Genomic DNA, 21474 nt, shown 5'->3' with positions numbered 1-21474 from the left:
GAAATCGAAATTCAACAAACAAGTCATACAGTAGCCCAGGCACAAACCAATCTGATACGGAATTGATCTATTTTTGAGTAATGGTCGAACTATTGAGAGATTTGACTGAAAAATAAGTATACAAACGCATAGCCTACATCAGTGGTCTCCAACCTGTGGGTCGCGACCCCAAGTGGGGTCGCCTTAACTTTTCCTGGGGTCGCCACAACTCACCATATTCAATTTTTTACCGTTTCAATTTATTACCGAAAAAAAAGCCTGATACTTTTTTGTTCTAGTTCGCAACGTTTGTCTGTGTTTTAGAGCAGTGCTTCTTAAACTGTTTTAGTTTTGTTCACCCCTAGCACCTATCTCCAGATTTCATTCACCCTTATCTTTGCATCCCTTGTCAAACAATAAAATATATTGAAATTTATAAAAAACAATTAGTTTTGATTAAAAAATGAAAAAGTTAGAATTGATTTTGTTTTTCAAAATTCTCACCTGTTCACTGAACAGGTTGAACACCCGAAATATCCGCCCTGCTAGCAAGCTATCATCCATTTCTGATGGTTCACCTTTATTTACCCCTTTTGGTTGGTTCACCCCTGCAAAAATTGTATTCACCTTGGAGTGAACCATTCACCTGTTTAAGAAGCACTGTTTTAGAGTACAGCTTGCTAGCTCGTGTCGCAATTAAACCATAGTGGTGCAATAATCAAAAAGCGAATGGTTGGGATAAGTACTGTAGGACAGAGCAAAAGCATTCACGACGTTAGTTCAGACTTACTTTTTATTATTCAAGCTGACTCCAGAACAAGCGAATAGTTATTTATGCAGGTTTAGTTTGCAGAGATTATTTTCACCGGCTGTTTACGGTTTGCTTTGCAGCTAGTAATGGTAATTTGTAGCTAGTAAGTAAGCTAGTAAGTAGCTAAATTATATAAATATTATACAAAAATGGCAGCAAAGAATACCAGAAAAAGATCATATGACGCGGCTTTTTTAAAACTTAGTTTCACTAAATTTAATGGCAAACCAAAGTGTGCAATTTGCCAAGTTTTACCAGAAGAATCGATGAAAAAAATAAACTTAAACGTCATTAAGAAAAAAATCATCCAGGCTGCGTGGATAAACCATCTGAGTTTTTTTTAACGTAAATTGCAATCTCTTGCATCCTAAACCAGTGTGATGAAAGCATTTACTGTAGTAAATAAAGCTGCTGTATATTCTTCGTATGTCGCCTCTTATCAGATTGCAAAGCAGAAGTAAGCCCATACAATTGGAGAAAAATTGCTGATGCCAGTAATGAAGGAAGTGATGAAAATCATTATTGGAGAAAAAGAGAGCACAAAATTGGATTCAGTTTCACTATCAGCTACATCAGTCATCATCGGCGTATGAGCAGATCTTTCCAGGCTAGACTGGAGGGCAGGAAATCATCAGCCACTCAACAGTCTCGTCGTCCAGGACCCTCAGACCATGCGCACCGTGTGGAGGCCGGTGGGTTAAGCAGTGGTGGATGACATGGTCTGCAGTCTGTTCAGTGGCACCACACTCATATTCTGATGAAGGAACCAGGCCCCACCTGTGCATGTCTGCGCGAAAGCGGCCGACGCCAGTTCGCAGGCGGTTAAGCCTGACCCATGCAAGCATTGCGAGGGGTGAAGAACAAGCACCTTTTTGTGTTTCCTCCCGTCAGTACCATATCTTCAAGACAGAAAAAAATATGTAAAGCGAAGCTTGTCACACCCAAGCAAACCAGGCCTGAATTCAGAGCAGGGTGGATAGGGAAACGTCCTTCTCAGGGCGAGGCAGCCCCTCTGTCGAAAAATACCAACGACCGACCGTCCTACAGCTGAACACCGAGGGAATTGCGGCCAGCAAGCTCAGCTACATCAGTAAAACGTAGGATTGAAGATATGTCCAATGACGTTCTTGACCAAATTGTAATTCATGTAAATGCTTCTCCATGGTATACAATTCAATTAGATGAGTCTACCGATCGCATTAAAAGTGCAAATCAAATGTTGAAATAAATTGACAATTTTGTTTTCATGAAATCAAGTTCATGTGTTAATCGAAACTTCTTAAAAACAATGACTTTGGAATACTTTTCTGTAGCCACATTTCTCTGTAATTGTGCATACTTACTCGTAATATTTAGCTTCAGCATTACTTGAAATATTTTTCTCCGTATCGGAAAACAAAATGGGGTCGCATGGAAATGCTGATTTCATTTTCATTTAAATTGGGGTCGCTTCTTAAAAAGGTTGGAGACCACTGATGATAGACACAAGAAATATTGTGAGTTTATTATCACATTGATTGCAAATACTTTGCGAATGTTCTTGGCAAACGTTGAGTTTGCAAGTAGACCTGGTAGGCTACAGAATTGTCCGCATTTTCGGTCTTGATGTCTTTCGCAAAGATAGGCTTTCACATAGGCTATATATTTTTTATACATATTTTTTTCTCAAAGATACATATTTTGATAGATATTTAGTTGCGGAGTTAGATGTCTTGTTCAATTCGAAACTGGTAATCCTGCAAGCTCTTTTCCCAGTTAAATCAAAATTTCTCTTTCATACTAAATGTGCTGCTATTATTGCCTTGCAATTTTTGCCATATCACAAAAGCATTGACAGCAGTGACATCTATCATATTTTAAAGTAGAGCTACCAGCTATCTTCTCGTCATTCTTTGGGAAGTGGAGCCTATGTCCTAACCATCTTGTCCAGAGTGTCGACTTCACTTTTGGTGCTGTTGGAGGTGTAGCCTAATACAGTGTTGGGCGCGATAACTCATTTTTCAGTTAAGCGATAACGATAAACGAAAAATGCCTAAAGCGATAACGATAAATCAAAACAAAGTTAAGCGATAAACGATAAATTATCGCCGATAATGTCCGATAACGATAATTTTTTTTTTTTCTTGAATAGCGCTGCCCCATCCCATGCAGCACGAACTGTTTTCATCAACATGACGAAAAATCGAACATAATATACTGTAAAGGGACAAAACTTTTTGTAAGTTATGCATAAATAGAATCGCAATAGCGGCAGTGGGTATCGAATCTTCAACCTCTTGATCCAGAATCAAATCACTGAGGTAACCGCTGTGCTTATAATTATACCTTCAGATACCAGTTGGATGCTTTTATCAATTGAGTTACACTGCCGCTTACGTGCAGTAGGCAAAATAATTAAATCAAATGAAAATACCATAAAAAATTCCAAACTTTGTATTTTGCTTTCTGCTTAAAGGGCTGTTTACAGCAAAGTCAGCAATAATTGAAAAAATTCCAAAAAACGCAAAATGCTTGAAAGTTTATCAGTAATCTTAAGAGTTATTGGTAGGCTAGTAGCCTAAAAATGTGCATACCGTACTGTGAAATCCATGAAGCTTGTCAAATTAGTCGTGTTTGTTTAAGAACAATAACATAATTATCGTAATTTACTAATAATTTCAGATAACTTTTTTTTGTTTGCTTTGTGAACACCATTACACCATCATTAAAGGTTAAAGCAATGGCAGAACGCTGAGTTGTTGAGATAAGAATTACAATGTAGGCACTGTATTAGTGGGAATAAAAATATTTGATTGAGGTAAGCTATGTCGCATAGGTAGGCTACAGTAAATGAGAAAGGTTATAGCCTACTGTACTGTAGGCTATTTAGCATAATTTTACCACGCAACTCGATCCGCCTATTGTCATGCAAAAACTACTACAAGATGCAAAAAATGTGATGTCGGTCTGCATGTTAAATGCTTCAAGCAATATCATATTCCGCAATGACTTGTTTCCAGTGGCGCGGGAACTATTTTTTTCTAGGGGGGACTGAAGCTGTCGTAGTGTTGTCAGCTTCTGGGGGGCGAAACAATTACAACTGGTATTGGGCATTCGGTCTCCTCCTGTGTAAATAAAACGACGCTAAAACACACACATTGCAAATTGTAACAAATGAAGAACGGCAAACAGCAAAGTAGCTGTTCAGGAAATTAAAATGAAAACGAACAAATTAGAAAGTTATATGAAAACGACAGTTTGTAGAAATGAGCTCTCACACGCTTCCGAAGATTGATTTTTGCTCAGGTGTTTTCTCTATAAACTGTGTCATAAGTTCTTTGACATCCACAGTGTCCAAAATGTTTTGGTGGACAAGCATCAACGCAAGATGAGTAGCCTAGGCCTACCGTAAGTCGTTTCTGTGTCATTGAGCTTCTCAACCACGTTTTCAGGCGTCTTAGAGCAGAAAAAGAACGTTGTGATGATGCAACCGAAACCGAGAGGCAAAAGCAGAGCTCCACGAATTTTCGCGTTTCTTTGAAAAGATTTAGTGTTTGAGGGTTTAGTTGCAATAGTATCTCAGCAACCTTTTGAACGGAGTTTGCGGTTTTTCCACTTACAACATCGCTGAGCAAAGTAAGTTCCGTTTTTAGGCGATATTTTCTGATGGCATTGGGTAAGCTGATTTCAGTATCAGATCTTTCCTCACCGTTTGCACAGATCAAAAGGGCCTTCTCTCTGTTGGCTGCTGTAAGCAGATCCGCCTGGTCGAATCCTCGATCAAGCTCAGCTTGAACCAAATCAAGGGCTTCGATGTATTGCCGTTTCTACGCTCCTTCTCCAGCAGACGACAAAGCATCTGATTCCTCTGTGTTTCGAAATCTTGCTGGAGTTTTTCTCACTCGGAGATCCTTTGGTGTCTTTAGGTTATTGACAGACGCAAAGACGTTCGCTACTTCCATAAGCTTGGAAATGGATTCATCTTTTCTGAGATTTTTGATCCGTTCGCGGAGAGTGGTGATTGATTCCAAAGCTGAAGAAGCAAAGATCTTGTTTTGGAGCTGTCTTGCGACGGCTTCTGCAGGCTGAAAAACTTCCCCGCTGCAGGTAATCGCAAAATAAAGCCGCGTCGTGCGTGCTTGTTTTACCAAGCCGAATATGTTTGCACGTGGGTCTCCTCTCATTGCACTACGGTATCTTCTGTCATGTCGGTCAGACTTGACAAAGCAATATCATGTATTATTGTAATGTTCAGAAGTAGCCTACGCATGAAATGTAAATATTGCAGAACGATGTCCAATAAACGATGTACCGCCGTGTTAGTAGGGAAGGTGGCTAGCACCGCCACTGAGAGGTATAGCTCCCTGTGATTGACGACTCTTTATAGCAAATGATGAGCGCGACACGTAACAGGAACTCGATTCATCATAGCAATTAGTGTTCGAAAAAATTTCTGAAATTATGTTATGTAGGCCTACCTTAAATTGTCAGAATTTTGTAGGGGGGGCTCAAGCAATTATTAAAAATTCCAGGGGGGGCTGAATTTTCTCTAGGGAGGCTGCAGCCCCTTGAGCACCCCTACTTTCTGCGCCCTTGCTTGTTTCAGTGATGTTGTGTTACTTTGCTAATTTTCATCTTCATATTTTTTAAACTTTCATTTCAATAAAATGCTCGATGACAATAATGACATGACAAGACATGAACAAGACATTTCCCATTTATCACTTTGAGCGATAAGTAAAATGTAATAACGCTTAAGCATTACGCACAAGAAACTTGTAAAATTTGATAACGGATTTGTCTAGCGTCTTATATATAGGACGACTTTTTTCTCAAAAAGTACAAACACAATTAGGAAAAAATAATTGTGATATGGTTTTAGGTCATAATTATGCAATATTTAAATTTTCCGAAAATTTTTTTAAGTATTTTCACTTTCGGCACAAATGGCTTAACTTTTTAAGTTAAATGGCACTTACGCATTCGGTTATTATTTTTGGATTAAAGTTATATCGCCAAGCTGGAAAAAATCGATCTTACATTCTATAACCGATCTTGTGTTGTTATTGTGTGTGAATCAAGTCTCAAGGCAAGTTTACGTCTCAAGGCAAGTTCTAGCAATTTTAGTTAATCTACCATCTAAAGATTTATTGCGCTTAAAACAGTAAGTTTCATGTTTTGACGAGAGAGACATTTTTTAACGAGAGATTTTATTTTTTTACGACAATCAATAAAAACTAACACTTCCAACGAAAAAAGAAAACACAAGAATAAAATAGTTGATCGTGAGGTGGCGCGAAAGACCATGTTTTCGATGTAAAAGCGGCCTCGCATTGCGACACTTTCACAAACCACTTGCGAATTTCTTTCGCTTCGCTTCAAAGGAAGTTGTTCCGCCTGTGCGCTTACATTTTAATTGTATAATTCACTCGCGATTGCCCATTGTAGCAAACAACAAGAGACTTGTTGCATGCATTTCATTGCATTGCAATTTGCAACTCTTAAAAATTATTGTGTTGTCAGGGCCGTCGCTGCAGGGGGGTGTGCCCCCTCCCCTGATAACGACCTGTGCAGACACACTTCAGGCACTGAAGAAAAACTGGTTTTAATTTTAGTTTCATTAACTAGGTGGCTGGTAAAAATATTACTTTTCATGATCTTTCCACTTGTGTGTTGATCCAAAATAAAATTTATCGGCGATTAATTATCGGCGATAATCACATATTGCCTTTGGCGATAACGATAAACGATAACTGAAAAAATAATTGAGCGATAACGATAAGCGATAAAAATTTATCGCCGATAATTATCGCCGATAATGCCCATCACTGGCCCAACGAGATATAACACAATGAGTGGAAACTCACTCTTCTCTTAGTGTTTCTCTTTTATCTCTCTCGTTTCTCTACGTCGTTCGTTTCATGGTTCACTGCTTGCACATGGAAGGCTACAGACTGCGACCGTACGGGTGTACGGCGTGCTAAGAATGCACTAAAGCAGTGGTTCTTAACCTGGGCGCTACCGCCCCCTAGTGGGCGCTGTTAACTTTTAGAGGGGCGGAAATATTCAGGGGGCGTTATAGGGGGCGCTACATTCAGAAGGTGTAACGATATTTTCCTCACTGCAAATTTGCTTTAGTAGTTCTGCTGGGGGTACGAGAATCCACCGAGGATGAGGAGCTATATACAGTATAGAGATTGTGTTTAACAAGGGAAGTAGTGATTCTCTCTCAGAGCATTCTATGTTGGCCTATACAGCACAATGCACAACACCATCCGACAAGCGTGGACGTCGGATGGTGTTGTGCATGGCCTTTGTTGTTGATAATGGGCATTGTTTCCCTTTCCTTGTAGTAAGTAAATGGCATTTTGTGGTCAGCTTTTGGCAGGGACAGCGGGCAGGCAGTGCAAGCAAACCATAAGGACTGGTCATAATAATAGTCAGTCAATAATGGTTATTAGTGTAACTCTTACTAACTACTAAAAAATCAGCAGAGATGTGCCTTAAGACTTTTAAGTTAAGAGCCTTAAGGCACATCTGTGCTGATTTTTTAGTATTAAAACTAACATCGGCTTAAACTAGTTTTTTCTTACTAACTAATAACTAATTACTACTGGCTGTAGGCTAGCCTTATAGTCTTGGAAGAAAATGTCATTAGTAGGCTACAGCCCTTATATTATGGTGGGCGCCAGACTATGGAAATCTCTGAAAAGGGGCGCTGGGGAAAAAAAGGTTAAGAACCACTGCACTAAAGCAAGGCTAAAGTGACGGCGAATACCACGAAGCAATTGGACTGTTCCGACCATAGTATTATTGTTAGGTGGTTTAAAAGTTTATTTTCGTTACCGCTTGTCTTTTCAGATTATTGTGTGAAATTTTGAAGTAGGTTAATCAGGATGTTACAGGTCAATAAGCAGGGTAAATACATAGGCTCTTGCTAACAACAATATTAAATTAGTATAGGGTAGCAAAGGTCTACGGAATACGATACAAAACGACTGACTGTAGGCTATATAGTTATTAAAGTTTATCTTATCCAGCTATAAACAACCAACAGGGCTAGAAGAAGTTTGGCTTTTTATAACAGTGCAATGGAAAACAGTTCTGATAATTTAACCGTCGAGTATCTTGTGGAAATAATCGAAGATGAAGAATTTCAAAGTATTCCCATTTCAACGAGCGCGTCTACAGTGCAACGTGAATTTGGGTAAGAAAGCGTTTCAAAGGACCTCGCACCTCTAATTAAATTGTGCAGTTGTGTGTTGAAAGCTGAATAAAATTGTTTGGATATATTATCGGTATTTTTGCAGATGTCACTTATGTCCGAAAACTTACAAAACCAACGGGGGATTGCGTTTTCATGTCAAGTCAAAGCACGCTGGAAACACATGTAATAACACCAGAAAAGGTATGGTACTACAGTTCCGCATATTACCTGCCTGTAGACCGGCAAGACAACTTTATAGCCTGAATCGTCCATTTACACATTGTTTCTACGTCTGGCGACGACGGATCAACGTTAAAATCTGACTGCAGTCAGCCACTTGTGTGTAACAATTGCTGTGGTAGGCATATCCAGTCTGCCAAATTAAAACACATCGCAAATATTGCATCTATTCAACACCTGCCTACGTCGAATCGACGTAAAAAGGGGAAATTGTTAGACCACATTCCAGACGTCAAAATAGCAAAATGAGGCCCCTAATTTCTTGAAACGGAGGCCCATACCCCCTTCAGGTTGCAACTAAGACATCATATATCGCGTTTTCGTTTGTAGAGGGGGCATTGGTCCCCCTGACCCCCCTCTCGGGAGCCCTGATTCTACTGAATAGCGTCATTACACCAATATATAATGGAAACATAAGCTACCGGGACGCATCTTTTGAAAATGTACCATTACATAGGTGTATAGAGGGAATGGACCAATCAGAGGGTTAGGGAAAAGGATAGTAATAATATAGTTGCTAAGATCGAGTTTTCGACCAACCAACATGGCGTAGAGAGTATGCTATTGGCCAGAAGACTGGAGGTCGTTGGTTTGAATCCTCTATTTTGGTTAAGATGTCTTTGATTTGGGAATTTGTAGACAAGTTTCCTTTTAGGAAACGTATTGTGGTACACTTTCAAAAGGTGCTACCGGACATCCGCCACTACATGTAGTATTCATTACACACTTTGTATTTTTTTAGTGTCTGAATCAACAGTACAGAAGATGTGGTTACAAATTGGTGGTTCACTTGATAACTTCACTGATGCAGCTCTTCAATATTACATTCGTGCATTCGAATCCACCACAAATGGGAGCGAACTTTTTCACAAGTTTAGCTGTGATGCAATTGAAGTGATCCCAGGTTTATTTCACGGAAAACTTCAACGTATGGAAGCAGTGGAGCAAACAAGAAAATTGTTTGATGTGTTTCTGAGGTAAAAACCAAACATATAGTGGCATTTTCATTCTATACCGATGCTATAGCTTGTTTAACCAATGTATAGCTTATCAACAGTGATTTAGCCTACATTTATTTTAATCATGTCTGGTACGACGAACGACAGTTCTGCCAGATTTCAGAAACTGCCTTCAATGATTAATATGCTTATCCAGTGATCTCGTGGGATTGTTGTTGACTGAGCCAATCCCAATCTCTCCGTCTTATCTTCAAGTACGAAACTTGTCTTAATTCAGTCTGTATTTATTGGTCGATATCCAAAAACTTCATATAAAGTCGCCAAATAGATAACGCAATTGTCTATACCAGCCAGTAAATGAGACATACTCAAGACGCATAAAACGGGGCAAGATGCATATTTTAACTTTGCCTACATTACCGTAAAAAATAGCACGAATTTACGATTTGTATACCATTAAATACTCTTGCCAGCATCTATGTTCAATACACAAACATTAACGTTTTGAAATTTACATTTCAGAGATGAAAATAGCAAAGTTTCACAACAACAACAAACGACTAATACGGTGCTTACAACTGATGAAATACACATAATAGAATATATTGGGGGATACGTGTTACGAAAATTGAAGCGCAGTGCCACAGATGAACAACAAGGCATTTTGTCTAAACTAGAAAGTGACACGCAGTTGCACAGCGGGTTCATCTATGATTGACACACTACAAAACGACGAATACGGAACATTACTGAAGCCAAGTCCTACTCTGATGAAAATTTTGCTGAGGCTGGAAGTGGATTTCACGATTCAACTAGCAACAGTGCAAGACTATAGCCTAAGGTTTTAAAAACATTGTAAGACTTACGACGCTAGTCTAGACGGCTTATTAGAAATTCAGGTCCTTCAAAATTGATTAAGTTGCTGACAGGCTAACAGTAGCCTGGCTGGGTTAACTTTAGGGCTGCACTAGAGTTTAATTTTAGGCTTCTGACAATAACATAATGTTAAATAATAGGTTGAAAATAGCCTAACATGCGGATAGCACCTTACCCATGGTACAAAACTATATTACTAATTAGCCAAGCACCTTAAGCGGTGAGATAGCTCAGTGGTAGAGCTCAACGCACATAAAATCGAAGGAACATCCCATCTAAAACTCTTGTGATGTCCGTTTAATCTACTGCACAAGTGTCTGTAGTGAAGCGTGACGGCCGACACGTAAAACGGAGCAAAAAGAGGAGTTTCCACTCATTGTGTTATATCTCGTTGACTGGCCTAATACAAGATTACCGTACGGTACCGTAGGCCTACTTCGAATGCAGCAGGCTTGAGGTTCATTGGACCCGGGGATATTGGACCCGACGGTACAATTATTTTTTTTATGCTACAAATGTTTGATTAAAATCAATAATTAATTTTCTAAAAATCAAGCAAAACTGTGAAAAATCAAGGTATATCAATATCGCACCAGCTACATGTCCTTAGAAATTGCAAAGCGAAATTTGTTTTAGGGTTCATTGGATACCATGGCAGACAGAGGGTAGATAGCCTAACTGGCGACCGGGGCGATCTTGAACTTTTAATGTTCCGTAAAATTGTCCATAAGTAGGCTAGTCCTAAGCTATATTCTTTATTTTATTCTCAAGAGAAGCTGTTTTTAGACTACGTTTCATCTGGGTCAAATGTCCGGGCATTCCTTGAGCAGCCACTTGATGGTAAAGCCGTTCGTTGTTGAGAGACCAACTGCCCTTGGTAGAGTTAAAGTCAGGCAATGGTAAAGTATGTGGTCTGCGGTTTGTTCTTCTGCACCACAGTAGCATTGTTAATCATGGATCCGAAGCGTCTAATGTTTGTGGAGGAGATTCTGTTAGGTCGGCTAAGCTCCTTTCCTGATCGCATGAGTCCAGCGTCGGGGATATTTGAAGTGTTGTGTCTACGCCTCTTTGATGTTGTCAGTGATCCAAGATGAAGCACTGGTGTTATGTTACAGTGAGAATTGTGCTTGAGCAAGGGGTTCGATTTGAGACTTTTCAGCAATTCATTTTAATGACAACAAGTCGATGGAATATTTTACACACAACGACTAGCGGAAACTTCGCTCTGCCAAGTTCGATAACCGGTTTGAGTTATTCAAAGTCTCTACAATAATGAGGCTACCTTTGCGAAGCTGTCAGGGTTAACTTGGCTGATAAGTTTACCGAGACAGAAGATAAAGATTTCCACAATCAATCCAAGAGAGCAACAATGGAGATAATCGAGAAACTATAGAACTACAACACACTTTCCATCAACAAGAATGTGATCTAATGATGTAGCCTGTGGGTAGCCTACCCCAGCCATCGTGGGATAGACCTATTAGGAAATGAGATTATGGACGAGAATGCGAAAGAGGGAACAACCCTGGCTCTATAAGCCTAGACAGCGGTAACAGTAGCCATAGAACGAACCATACAAGATCCTTCAATAACTTACAGCTCCATCATCTGCTATTTAATATATGTTTACCTTGTAGGCCTACCTGTCAAGTTTCATTGGCTTGGAGTACATAACTTACTTTTTGAAATATTTAAGTCTCAAATGATGTCAAATTATTGAAACACCCTGTGGACTACTGTATGTTTCTCAAGTATTTTCTACAATGTAAAATTATTTTTCTTTTGAAGACTTGACAAGGGCTATAGCCTATGCATTGCATAGCCGAAAATATTCGCTATTTTGTTTTTGTTTTTATAATATAAAATGTTGTGTTGTTGCTCAGTTATGTCTGTTTACGGTAAAAAAGGCACCGTAACGTTTTTACACAAATTGCACTACCAAAGAGTAGGCTATAGCCTACACAAGTATGACATCAATGCCGATAGAAAGTATCACCAGTATACTCAATGACAACCATCTTGCATTAGGAATCTTTCTTGATTTATCTAAAGCATTTGACACCATTGACCATAAAATATTGCTAGCTAAATTATATCATTTCGGAATAAGAGGCGTGGCCTATGACTGGTTCATGAGCTACCTGAGTAATAGAAAACAAAGAGTGGTTTTCAATGGCACACTATCTTCTAATGTTAACAACATATCTTTGGGTGTCCCACAAGGGTCTATCTTAGGTCCTCTTCTATTCCTGAATTATGTAAATGACTTTCCTAACTGCCTTCAACACGAAACTGCAATTATGTTTGCAGATGACACCACCATTATATATAAAAATAAAACCGTTTCTACTGTAGCCTATATGATATATGGCAAATCAAGAGCTTGTATGCATAGATCAATGGCTATCAACAAATCGATTGTCTCTAAATGTCACCAAAACCAAACATATATTATTTTCAAGTCAAGGAAGCAAGACACTATTATGCAACCCACCATTAAATATTAGAAAAAACAACATAGAACAAGTTGCCTCAATAAAGTTTCTTGGAATAATTGTAAACGAGCATTTGTCAGTAGAAATCCGAAATTATTTACAAAAGATTAGGCTTAGGCTACCTAACAATAATATCGATTGCTTGTGCTGTACTTTTATGTTTGTAGATATTAACAGCAAACGCAATCCTCCATAATCAACACGACACGTCGCAAAAGGGGATGAGAGCTTCATCAACACCATCAAGACATCATCATCTACCAGCTCACCCATTCCATCACCCACCAGGACAAGAAACAATAACTTACACTGGATATCAAACCTCATTCGTCTAAGGCTACTGTGTGATGTGCAGTCTAACCATAGAAAGAGCTCAACACCTGCTCTCCTGGGCCACATTGAAACGGGCTTTTGCCTGAGGATGGGTTTCTTTTATGTCCGGTTTTCTTTCTCCATCCTATTATTATTATGACTGCTCATCCACATCAGTATTGGAACTGGCAAATTCAATCCACAACACTTTTCATTAGGCTGTCATTCATTACTCATCATCATCATCATCGGCCATGCCTGAATAAGGCGTCGGCTACCGTGAGTCTCCACAACGATCGATTGTCCATACTTCTAATTAGGTTTTCAAAATTTTGGCTTGTCCATGTTGAAAGATTTTTGAAGATTTCCAAACGTGGACGTCCCCGGTGCCTCTGACCAGGAAATCGCCCCATCATTACCGAGTGTTCAATTCCGCGTTTGCGGTAGACATGCCCGATAAATGTCATTTGCCTTTTTTTGATAGTTGTGATGAGGACGCCAGGGGTGCACCCAGAGCGTCTCCACACTTCTTCGTTAGTGATTTTATCCATCCAATTAATTCCCATCATTCTACGAATGAACCAAATTTCAGCACTGTTGATCTTCTTCTCTATCTTCGGGCATACAGTCCAGGATTCACAGCCATATAGCAGAACTGACCAAATGTACACATGTAAAATTCTTATTCTAGTGTTTAGAGATCGAGATTGAATTAGATTTCAGTATTTTGTCCATTTTGATGAAAGCTTGTTTGGATTGTGCAATGCTTGATTTTACGTCGCTCCAGCATCGACCATTCGAAGTGACCATAGAACCCAGATAGTTGAAACTATTTACTTGTGAGACTGTTGTATTTTGTATTTTGATAGTGCATACTGGAGTTATTTCTTTTGATGAGATGGTCATGCAGAAGGTTTTTGTTGCATTCAAATTAAGGCCAAGGTTCTCACTTTACTTAATGACTATGTTGAGTAAATTTTGTAAACTGGAGTTTGATGTGGCGATTAGTAGGCTACTGTGTCGTCTGCGTATCTTATGTTGTTGAAGTGTTGTCCGCCTACAGAGACGCCTTCTTCGTCATCTAGATGTCGTAAGATCATTTCGCCGTAGAGTGAGAAAAGATCAGGTGAAACTACGCACTCCTGTCTAACACCTCTCCGAATTTGTGTCCACTTGCTCAGCTCGCCATCTATCCGGACTGCTGCTGATTGATCCCAGTAGAGATTTCTGAGAAGTCGAAGGTCTTTACCATCTGTGTCTAAGCTGTCAAGCATCTCCATGAGTGGCTCATGTCTAACGCGGTCGAAAGCTTTGCTGTAGTCCATAAAGCAGTGGTACAGGTCTTCTCTGTGTTCTATCGACCTCTCAGCAAGTGTTCTGATTAGGAATGTGGCGTTTCTAGTTCCTTTGTCTTTCACAAATCCGCATTGCACATCTGAGATTTCTGGATTGATGCATCAGCGTAGTCGATGGAGTAAAACGGTCAGAAAAATTTTGGTGACATGATTCATTAGACTGAATGTGCGGTGTAGTTCGCAATCAATCGCCCCGGGTTTCTTCGGTAATGTGATGACGATCGATTGTAATAGGTCCTCCGGAATTTTTCCGCTAACTTTTTTTTCTAACTAAATTTTTCCGGAATTTTTCCGCATTCATTACTACATGTGTGCTTCTCTCTGTTTTTGTTTTATTTTTTGCTATTTTTTTGGGGGGGGGGTTTGTGGCCGTGCTAACTACTGATATATAGCCTACTAGGCTACATAATTTTTCATTCAGGCACGTTTTAAGCCTTTCAAGGTTTTGCCACCTTTTCCCGTTCGTTAACGTGCTGGTAGGTTTATATCGATTTTTGTAGTTAGTATCTTTTTCGTTCCGGACGCGTTAATGACGAAAAATAAAATGATTGATTGATTGATGATTGATTGAAATCTCATATGGAAATCTTGCTTCAAAAAATAAGATCAACACTCTGCGTGACAAAAAAAATTAAGCCTTTCCTAAACAAACAAGCACTTCTCTCCATTTACCATTCTCTAGTTGAGAGTCAGATATTATATTGCATCTCAACATGGTGTCATGAAAACAAAACTTCATTGCAAAAGCTACAACGTACATGCAATAACTTTCTTCGTATTGTATTTGACATTGACCGCAGAGAAAGCATAAAAGGTGTAATGGTACTCAATAATTTAAAATCAATTAACCACATGAAAAGTACAGAGATTGCAACTTTCATGTTTAAATATTCAAAAAAGCTACTTCCCACAACATTCAATAATATAATTATGTGTAAACAATCAAGTAGCATAACAACAAGAAGTAATTCTCCTTATATTCCGATGTATTGCAGAATTAACACCTGCATACAATCAATACGGTACATGGGGCCAACAGTTTGGAACAAGCTTTTCCCTACTATAAGAAATGAATGCAAAACTGTAAAAGTCTTTAAATCAAAAATGAACAAGCTAAATCTTCCTTGAAATAATCCTATCTAAATATTACATGCACCAAACTTACTAATATATATATATTTTTTGCCCAGAAATGATAGGCCAATGTGTGTAGATTTATTAGCAAAATAGTAAGGTTGTAAGTAGCCTACTCCTACTGGCCTTCTGGTTCTTGTGTTTTTTTTTGTCCACAGAAGTTCTACAGAGTATGCAGAAGTTTTTCCATCCTCTTTGACCAATAAGACCAATCTTTGACTAATCTTTCGGTGAAGCGGTGGCCATGTGCTCCAACCAGTTGTTTTATATCAATATCTTGGACTGGATCGTCATGCTATTGTCTGATTGTTTATCTATTTTTCTAACATGCCGAATTGGATTTTTTTTTCACTTTTGTTATGGTTTAACGTGTAAAACATACGGTAACCTAAATTTATCATATTACTGTGACATGCCACTACTACATCCCAGCTGGCGATGCCTGTCGTTTTTGCATTAAATCAACGTTTGCTAACGTTGGATCAGTGTGGAGGTGACGAGTTTAGCTGACTGGGGTCTAAAATTATCGCTTTATCAACGCAACTTTTATCAAAGCACGCTTGATATCTCCAAGATATAACTTCCCTGGGTATAATTGAATTTCCGCAAGATGATGATGTTTGTTTTTTGTTTGTTTGTTTGTTTGTTTATCTTTATCCTGCATTGCAGGAAAGCGGACTTGAGCGCTATGCATCGGTGTACGCCTTCCGACATACACCTGACCCACGCTGCAGCCGACGGCAATGTCAGTTTCCGGTTGTCTACTCTACTTATGACTTAAATTTGGTGCTACCCATTACTCGAAATCGATCACTAGGTAGAGGCAATTATCGTAAAGTTTCTTGCCCAGAGAAACAACAGCAAGTGCGGGTGGCTGGAGTCGAACATGCAGGCTCTCGACTGCGAGCCCAACGCGCTAACCACTCGGCCACGGCTGCCGATGTTGTTTTTGCTAGTTTGTTTTATTTGTTTTTGTCATTGTTTTCCTGTCGTCAAGTTATAGCCTATCTATTTTGTGAGTCGTGCAAGGCCTATGGTGCGTTGCGCTTGAAATGGCTTTGCCCGTGGTAGGATTTCTTTGTGGGTTTTTCTTTGCCTGCCTTGCTCTTCTTTGCTATGAGCTAAACGCATCAAGACGTGTTACCCTTACGACCATCAGCACTCTTGATAACGCACCATGGCCGATCTTCATAGCAACTGTCCAATACAAATCTTGAATATATCAGCTGAAGCTATGTGGGCTAATAAAGCTATAGTCTAAATATATGTTGTTTTTGTTTTGTAACATTTTCTATTCTTATTTTCCCTTAATATCTTAAATTTTTCTGAAGGTGTTGCGACCGTGCCAAATTTCTTTTAACTCAATAACTTACTTCGGTCTCAAGCACGTTTTAACGTTCGCATTTTGTCGCTTCTACCCTTTTCTCGACCTTTGCTATGCTGACGTGTATTGTTTTGATATGATGGTCAGAAATAAAAACAACTGAACTGAACCGAACCGAACTGACAAGCCTGAATGAAATTCCTGTTTTTATTTTACTTTTCGGTTGGAAACATCTTGATTTGTCAATCAAATGATAAAACCACAGACATCTTATTATAACTAGACTGCGCTTCTCGTATTTCGATTGAAGAAATTGAAAAAAGGCGGCGGCCATTGTTAGTGTCTCAAACTCGCGTGAAAGCTGCGCTGTTAACGATAACATTTCTGAGCTGGTTGCGCTTCTGCAGAAAACTAACTTGTTAACTATAATTTAGAACTTTGGTGTAATAGAGGTTTTATTCATCTATGAAATGAATAAAAGCATGTGTTAAATTGCACAGAATTATACATACAGTCTATAATATAAAGCATAAACACTGCGATGCGAGAGCACGTATACGATACACTGAATGCAGCAGTTCAGCAGAACTCTTACCGTATTCAATTTGGCGTTACAGCTGAGCTGATGATTAGCCTATTGTAAAAATAGCAACAAACAGTTTATTACATCAAACCTAAGCGAATGATACGCTATATTATAGCGGCTATAACGTAGGCCTATAGCTCAACAAAATCAAAACAAATTAAATATTCACCAATACTGATGTGATGTCGAAAGGAAGTGGTTTATTGGTGTTTGAAAACCACTGTTTTGTTAAGCGTTTTACGAACCAATTTGCCTTGTATTTGCTTGCAGGTTTCCTTACCAATGTGGTAAAACCTAATTTTTAAATAACATTTGGACACAGTTTTGACTAGCGTAAAAATGTGATTATCGGTAACGGTGCATTCAAACACATGATCCGTGAGATTAGTAAATATCTTGGAATGATTTATACTTTCAAGCACAGCTACCGCAATAGCTTCCACAATGCCTGGACGAAGAGGTAATCTCCCAGCTGTGGTAGTTAGTAACCGTTTAATGCATAATTCAGTTTCCTCACAAATATATACAACACTGAAAGAAGGTTTAAAAAGTCCACTTCTATCTTTAAACGATAAGAAGCTGGGTTGAACAGGTAAAGTGTGTGAACTCAGTTCAAAGCGGCACCTTGCACATAACGTTATCTTTGCGCACATTTTGGCAGCATAACCAGCAATGTACGAAATTGCAGCTTTTTTGTAAACTGACAAAACGGCCTACTATATTATATGTAAAACTTGTTTGTGCGGAGGTATATAAAGCACTTTCAAAACAAAAAAAAAGGAAGCAATTACGTAATTTAAAATTAACAAATTCCAACAATATGTTTGCGATTATAGAACAGCAAAGGTGAAATCATATAAAGATTTCGTCATACTAGGTGAATTGCGGAGATATTTATTAGTTGTTATTTCACAGCAACTTGAAACTGAAGCTATTTCTTTAAAAGTTATTGTTGATGAAATCACACGAATTTACGTCATAATGCAACGTTTTGCTACAACGGAGAAAATCGAAAGCCATCAATCTCTATTGAACAGAATCCTGGTAAAAGCTGCGGTTGTGTTGTTGCATAGAAAACTATTTGTTTTGTCAATTATTTGTTCACAACAACTGAGTTTTTTAAGAAACGCAAATAATTATAGGAGAATTACATTTTGTAGAAAGTTAAGTTGTGTTCAGTCGTGTTCTCATTGCTTTAAGAATTGGCGCTCCAGTTGTTTCAGGAACGAGGAGGCGACTGATTCTTAACTAATTAATTCATCTACTTCTACTTGTTTTAAAGTATCAGGTTTGGTGGCCGTGCTTAACTACTGTATAGGCCTATTTATCGATTCATATACCGCAATATTAGATCCTTTCATGCACGTCTTAAACAAACCATTATAGTTTTGCCACCTTTTCCTTTTGTTGGTTTTGTTCCTGTATTTCTTTTTCACAATATCATTTCTTTTTCATTCTGACAAGGAAAAATGAATTGAATTGAATTCAAAACAATGAAAATTCATTACGGGTCCCTACAAAAGCATTGGCAAACGCGCGGAATAGGTACACTAATAATGGCTGACGTCTGAACCTGCTTTCTTCAAAAATCGTAAACGAGAGAAGTGACGATGCGCGGTCTAGTTATAATAAGATGTCTATGGATAAAACCGGTAGGCACTTTTACGTACTGCACTGCCCGAAGAGGCAACCGCAACCATGCGTATCGTATATGACATTACTGGTGTTTTAGTCACAACTTTTCTCATAAACTCCATTGTTTGCAGTCACTACGATTCTTCTTGCACTCAGTTCAGTTGAAGAAGAAAAAATAGTATTAGCAGAGGGTGGGAATCGAACCCATGCAATCGAAATTATTACTCCTCTGCCCTAACCATTAGGCAATGTTGGTTGTGGCGATGCATGCAGTTAAATTTCTTTGTATCAAAATCTTTCGATAAAGACGACCAGTTAATCACGTGTTGAGTCATGTCACGCATGATAGCGCTACCAACGTCAGCGATGTCGTATGTCACGCATGGTTGCGGTTACCTTTTCGGGCAGTGCAATACGTAAAAGTGTCTACCGATAAAACCAGTCAAGCGAAGCATTCTTTTCGGAGGATTCATTGTTTTTTGTTTTGTTTTTTTGTTTTATTATCTTTATCCTGCATTGCGGGGAAGCGGACTTGAGCGCTATGCATCGGTGTACGCCTTCCGACGTACACCTGACCCACGCTGCAGCCGACTGCAATGTCTGTTTCCGGTTGTCTACTCTATTTATGACTTAAATTTGGTACGGTACTACCCATTACTCGAAATCGATCACTGGGTAGAGGCAATTATCGTTAAGTTTCTTGCCCAGAGAAACAACAGCAAGTGCGGGTAGCTGGAGTCGAACATGCAGGCTCTCGACTGCGAGCCCATCGCACTAATTTGATAGGCTAGAATCTTTATCCTCGGACTGGGAAAGCTTCTTGCAGAGCTTAATCCTGGAAGCTTCGCATACTTGTAGAGGCTTTGAATCACCGACGCATACCAGGTCACTGAGATTGACAGAGTGAAGTTTCCGGTGGTTGAAGTCTTGTTGCCAGGGAATTGTTCCATCCATTAGATGCCACTGAATGGAGAGCAGTCCTCAACATGCGTTGCTCAAGCGCACACCCTGAGAGTCGAACCAGTGCCGCTTGATCTTGAAGCTTTTTCGTTCCAGAAGTCACGCGATAACTAACTGAGCTATCGAGGCAGACTGAACTTCCAATTGGAAGAAATGTCAAAATCTGGATTGAAAGTGAAGCGGTAAATACAAACAATATTGAAATTGTGATATCATCAACAACAATAGACAATATGTGCAAAAAATACAAAATGTGTTAATCAAAAAATTGAGCTTTTATCATAGTAGGTATCAAAATTACTTCATATTTTTTGACATGAAAGAGTAGCCTATTGGTATGGCCTAGGCTAAGCATAAAACATGTGAATTTCAGTTCTTTAGTTTTGTCCTGATTTTTTTTTATAGGCCCCTACAGTCAGGCCTCCAAAAATCCATGAAGCAAATTGAAACCTTTATAATTATGTCAAGCAGCTCTCTTAACAACTTTTTAATTTGCATTTTTGGATTCTTAAGCTGTCTGTCCAGCACTTTCAGCCATTTTGTATGAACATAGGCTAAGAAATTAGGTAAAATCGCTGAAGCAGAACAAGCAAAAATGGCAATTTTTCAAATGACAACAACTCTACTAATATTAATAATTTTCCAAAACAATTTTTTGCATTCTTCATATTCTTGTGACATTTACAAGTATGCTAAATTTCATTAAAATCCAGAACACATGGTGGTGTAACCCATTTGGCATGAAATGACCCGTGTGGATCAGCTGACTGCACTCATTGTGACTAGAGATGTAAAAAAACGTTTTTTTTTGTTTAAAAAAAAAACGAGCTCGTTTTTTTTGCTTTTTATCGTTTTTTTGTTTTTTATTCTTTTTTTTTGTTTTTTTTTACCTATTTTGACATTAAATGTCACAATATGCAGCAATTAGGGTAAACTCATTGCAATAGCGTCTCTTTCAACAAAGAAACAGTCTCATAACTCGTATAACTTACTTTAAATCAGACTATATGTCTGGTATAGGCTAGGCCTATTTTTTCATTGCAATTTTGTAGATCCCAAGTCTCAACACACGAGCCATATAGATTTCTCACTGTCTCAAATAGTAGTAACAATGTTCTATGGTTGGCACATCTCAAGTATTGTCTGTAATTTGGTCGAGCCAGTTGTTAAATGCAGTACCACACTTGTGTACAGTTTCGAAGCCACCTGGGTTTTTGGTTAATGGGCATGTTAGGACCAGGTGGTCAGTGTCCTGGTTTTCTACTTAACAAAGGCACTTTTTACCAGCACTCCACACCTTTTCCAGTATAACGTTAAGAGGTTGTTCCAGTTGATGTGCATTTGGTGCAAACTTGATGAAAATCACACAAGCGGTTCTCAAGTTATAAGTGAAGTAACCTTAGCCACTAGGTGGCTTCATGGATAAGGACCAATAGAAAAATGGCAATATCTCAAGAACCGCTCAACATATTTGGATAATTTTTAGCTCTACCCCATGTTTTCTGGGGTGGGCTATCTGTTTATAAACATTAAAACAAGTTTTGGCGACTACTTTGTCAGATAAAAAGAAATTAACCTCTTGTCGTTACGCACCAATAAAACCATGATGTGTAACTTTAAAA

General features: G+C 38.8%; 1 protein-coding gene across 1 annotated transcript; it reads left to right on the top strand.

Moving 5' to 3' along the window:
• The first annotated feature begins 7818 nt into the window (after positions 1–7818).
• LOC145780338 (uncharacterized) lies at positions 7819–9893 on the top strand. The gene is made up of 4 exons (XM_082592040.1): positions 7819–7976; positions 8080–8177; positions 8959–9193; positions 9698–9893. The coding sequence occupies exons 1-4, from the start codon at positions 7861–7863 to the stop codon at positions 9891–9893; spliced, it is 645 nt and encodes a 214-aa protein (XP_082448166.1). The 5' UTR covers positions 7819–7860.
• The last annotated feature ends 11581 nt before the right edge of the window (positions 9894–21474 follow it).

The sequence above is a fragment of the Aplidium turbinatum genome, chromosome 11 (genome assembly GCF_918807975.1).
Source record: "Aplidium turbinatum chromosome 11, kaAplTurb1.1, whole genome shotgun sequence".
Taxonomy (NCBI): domain Eukaryota; kingdom Metazoa; phylum Chordata; class Ascidiacea; order Aplousobranchia; family Polyclinidae; genus Aplidium; species Aplidium turbinatum.
Note: the sequence above shows the minus strand (reverse complement) of the source record. Positions and strands in the feature narration are given on the sequence as shown.

Coding starts and splice junctions, on each gene's coding strand:
- LOC145780338 (XM_082592040.1), top strand. CDS start 7,861: ATGGAAAACAGTTCTGATAATTTAACCGTCGAGTATCTTGTGGAAATA. Junction 7,977..8,079: donor ACAGTGCAACGTGAATTTGG/GTAAGAAAGCGT, acceptor GTATTTTTGCAG/ATGTCACTTATGTCCGAAAA. Junction 9,194..9,697: donor TTGTTTGATGTGTTTCTGAG/GTAAAAACCAAA, acceptor TTTACATTTCAG/AGATGAAAATAGCAAAGTTT.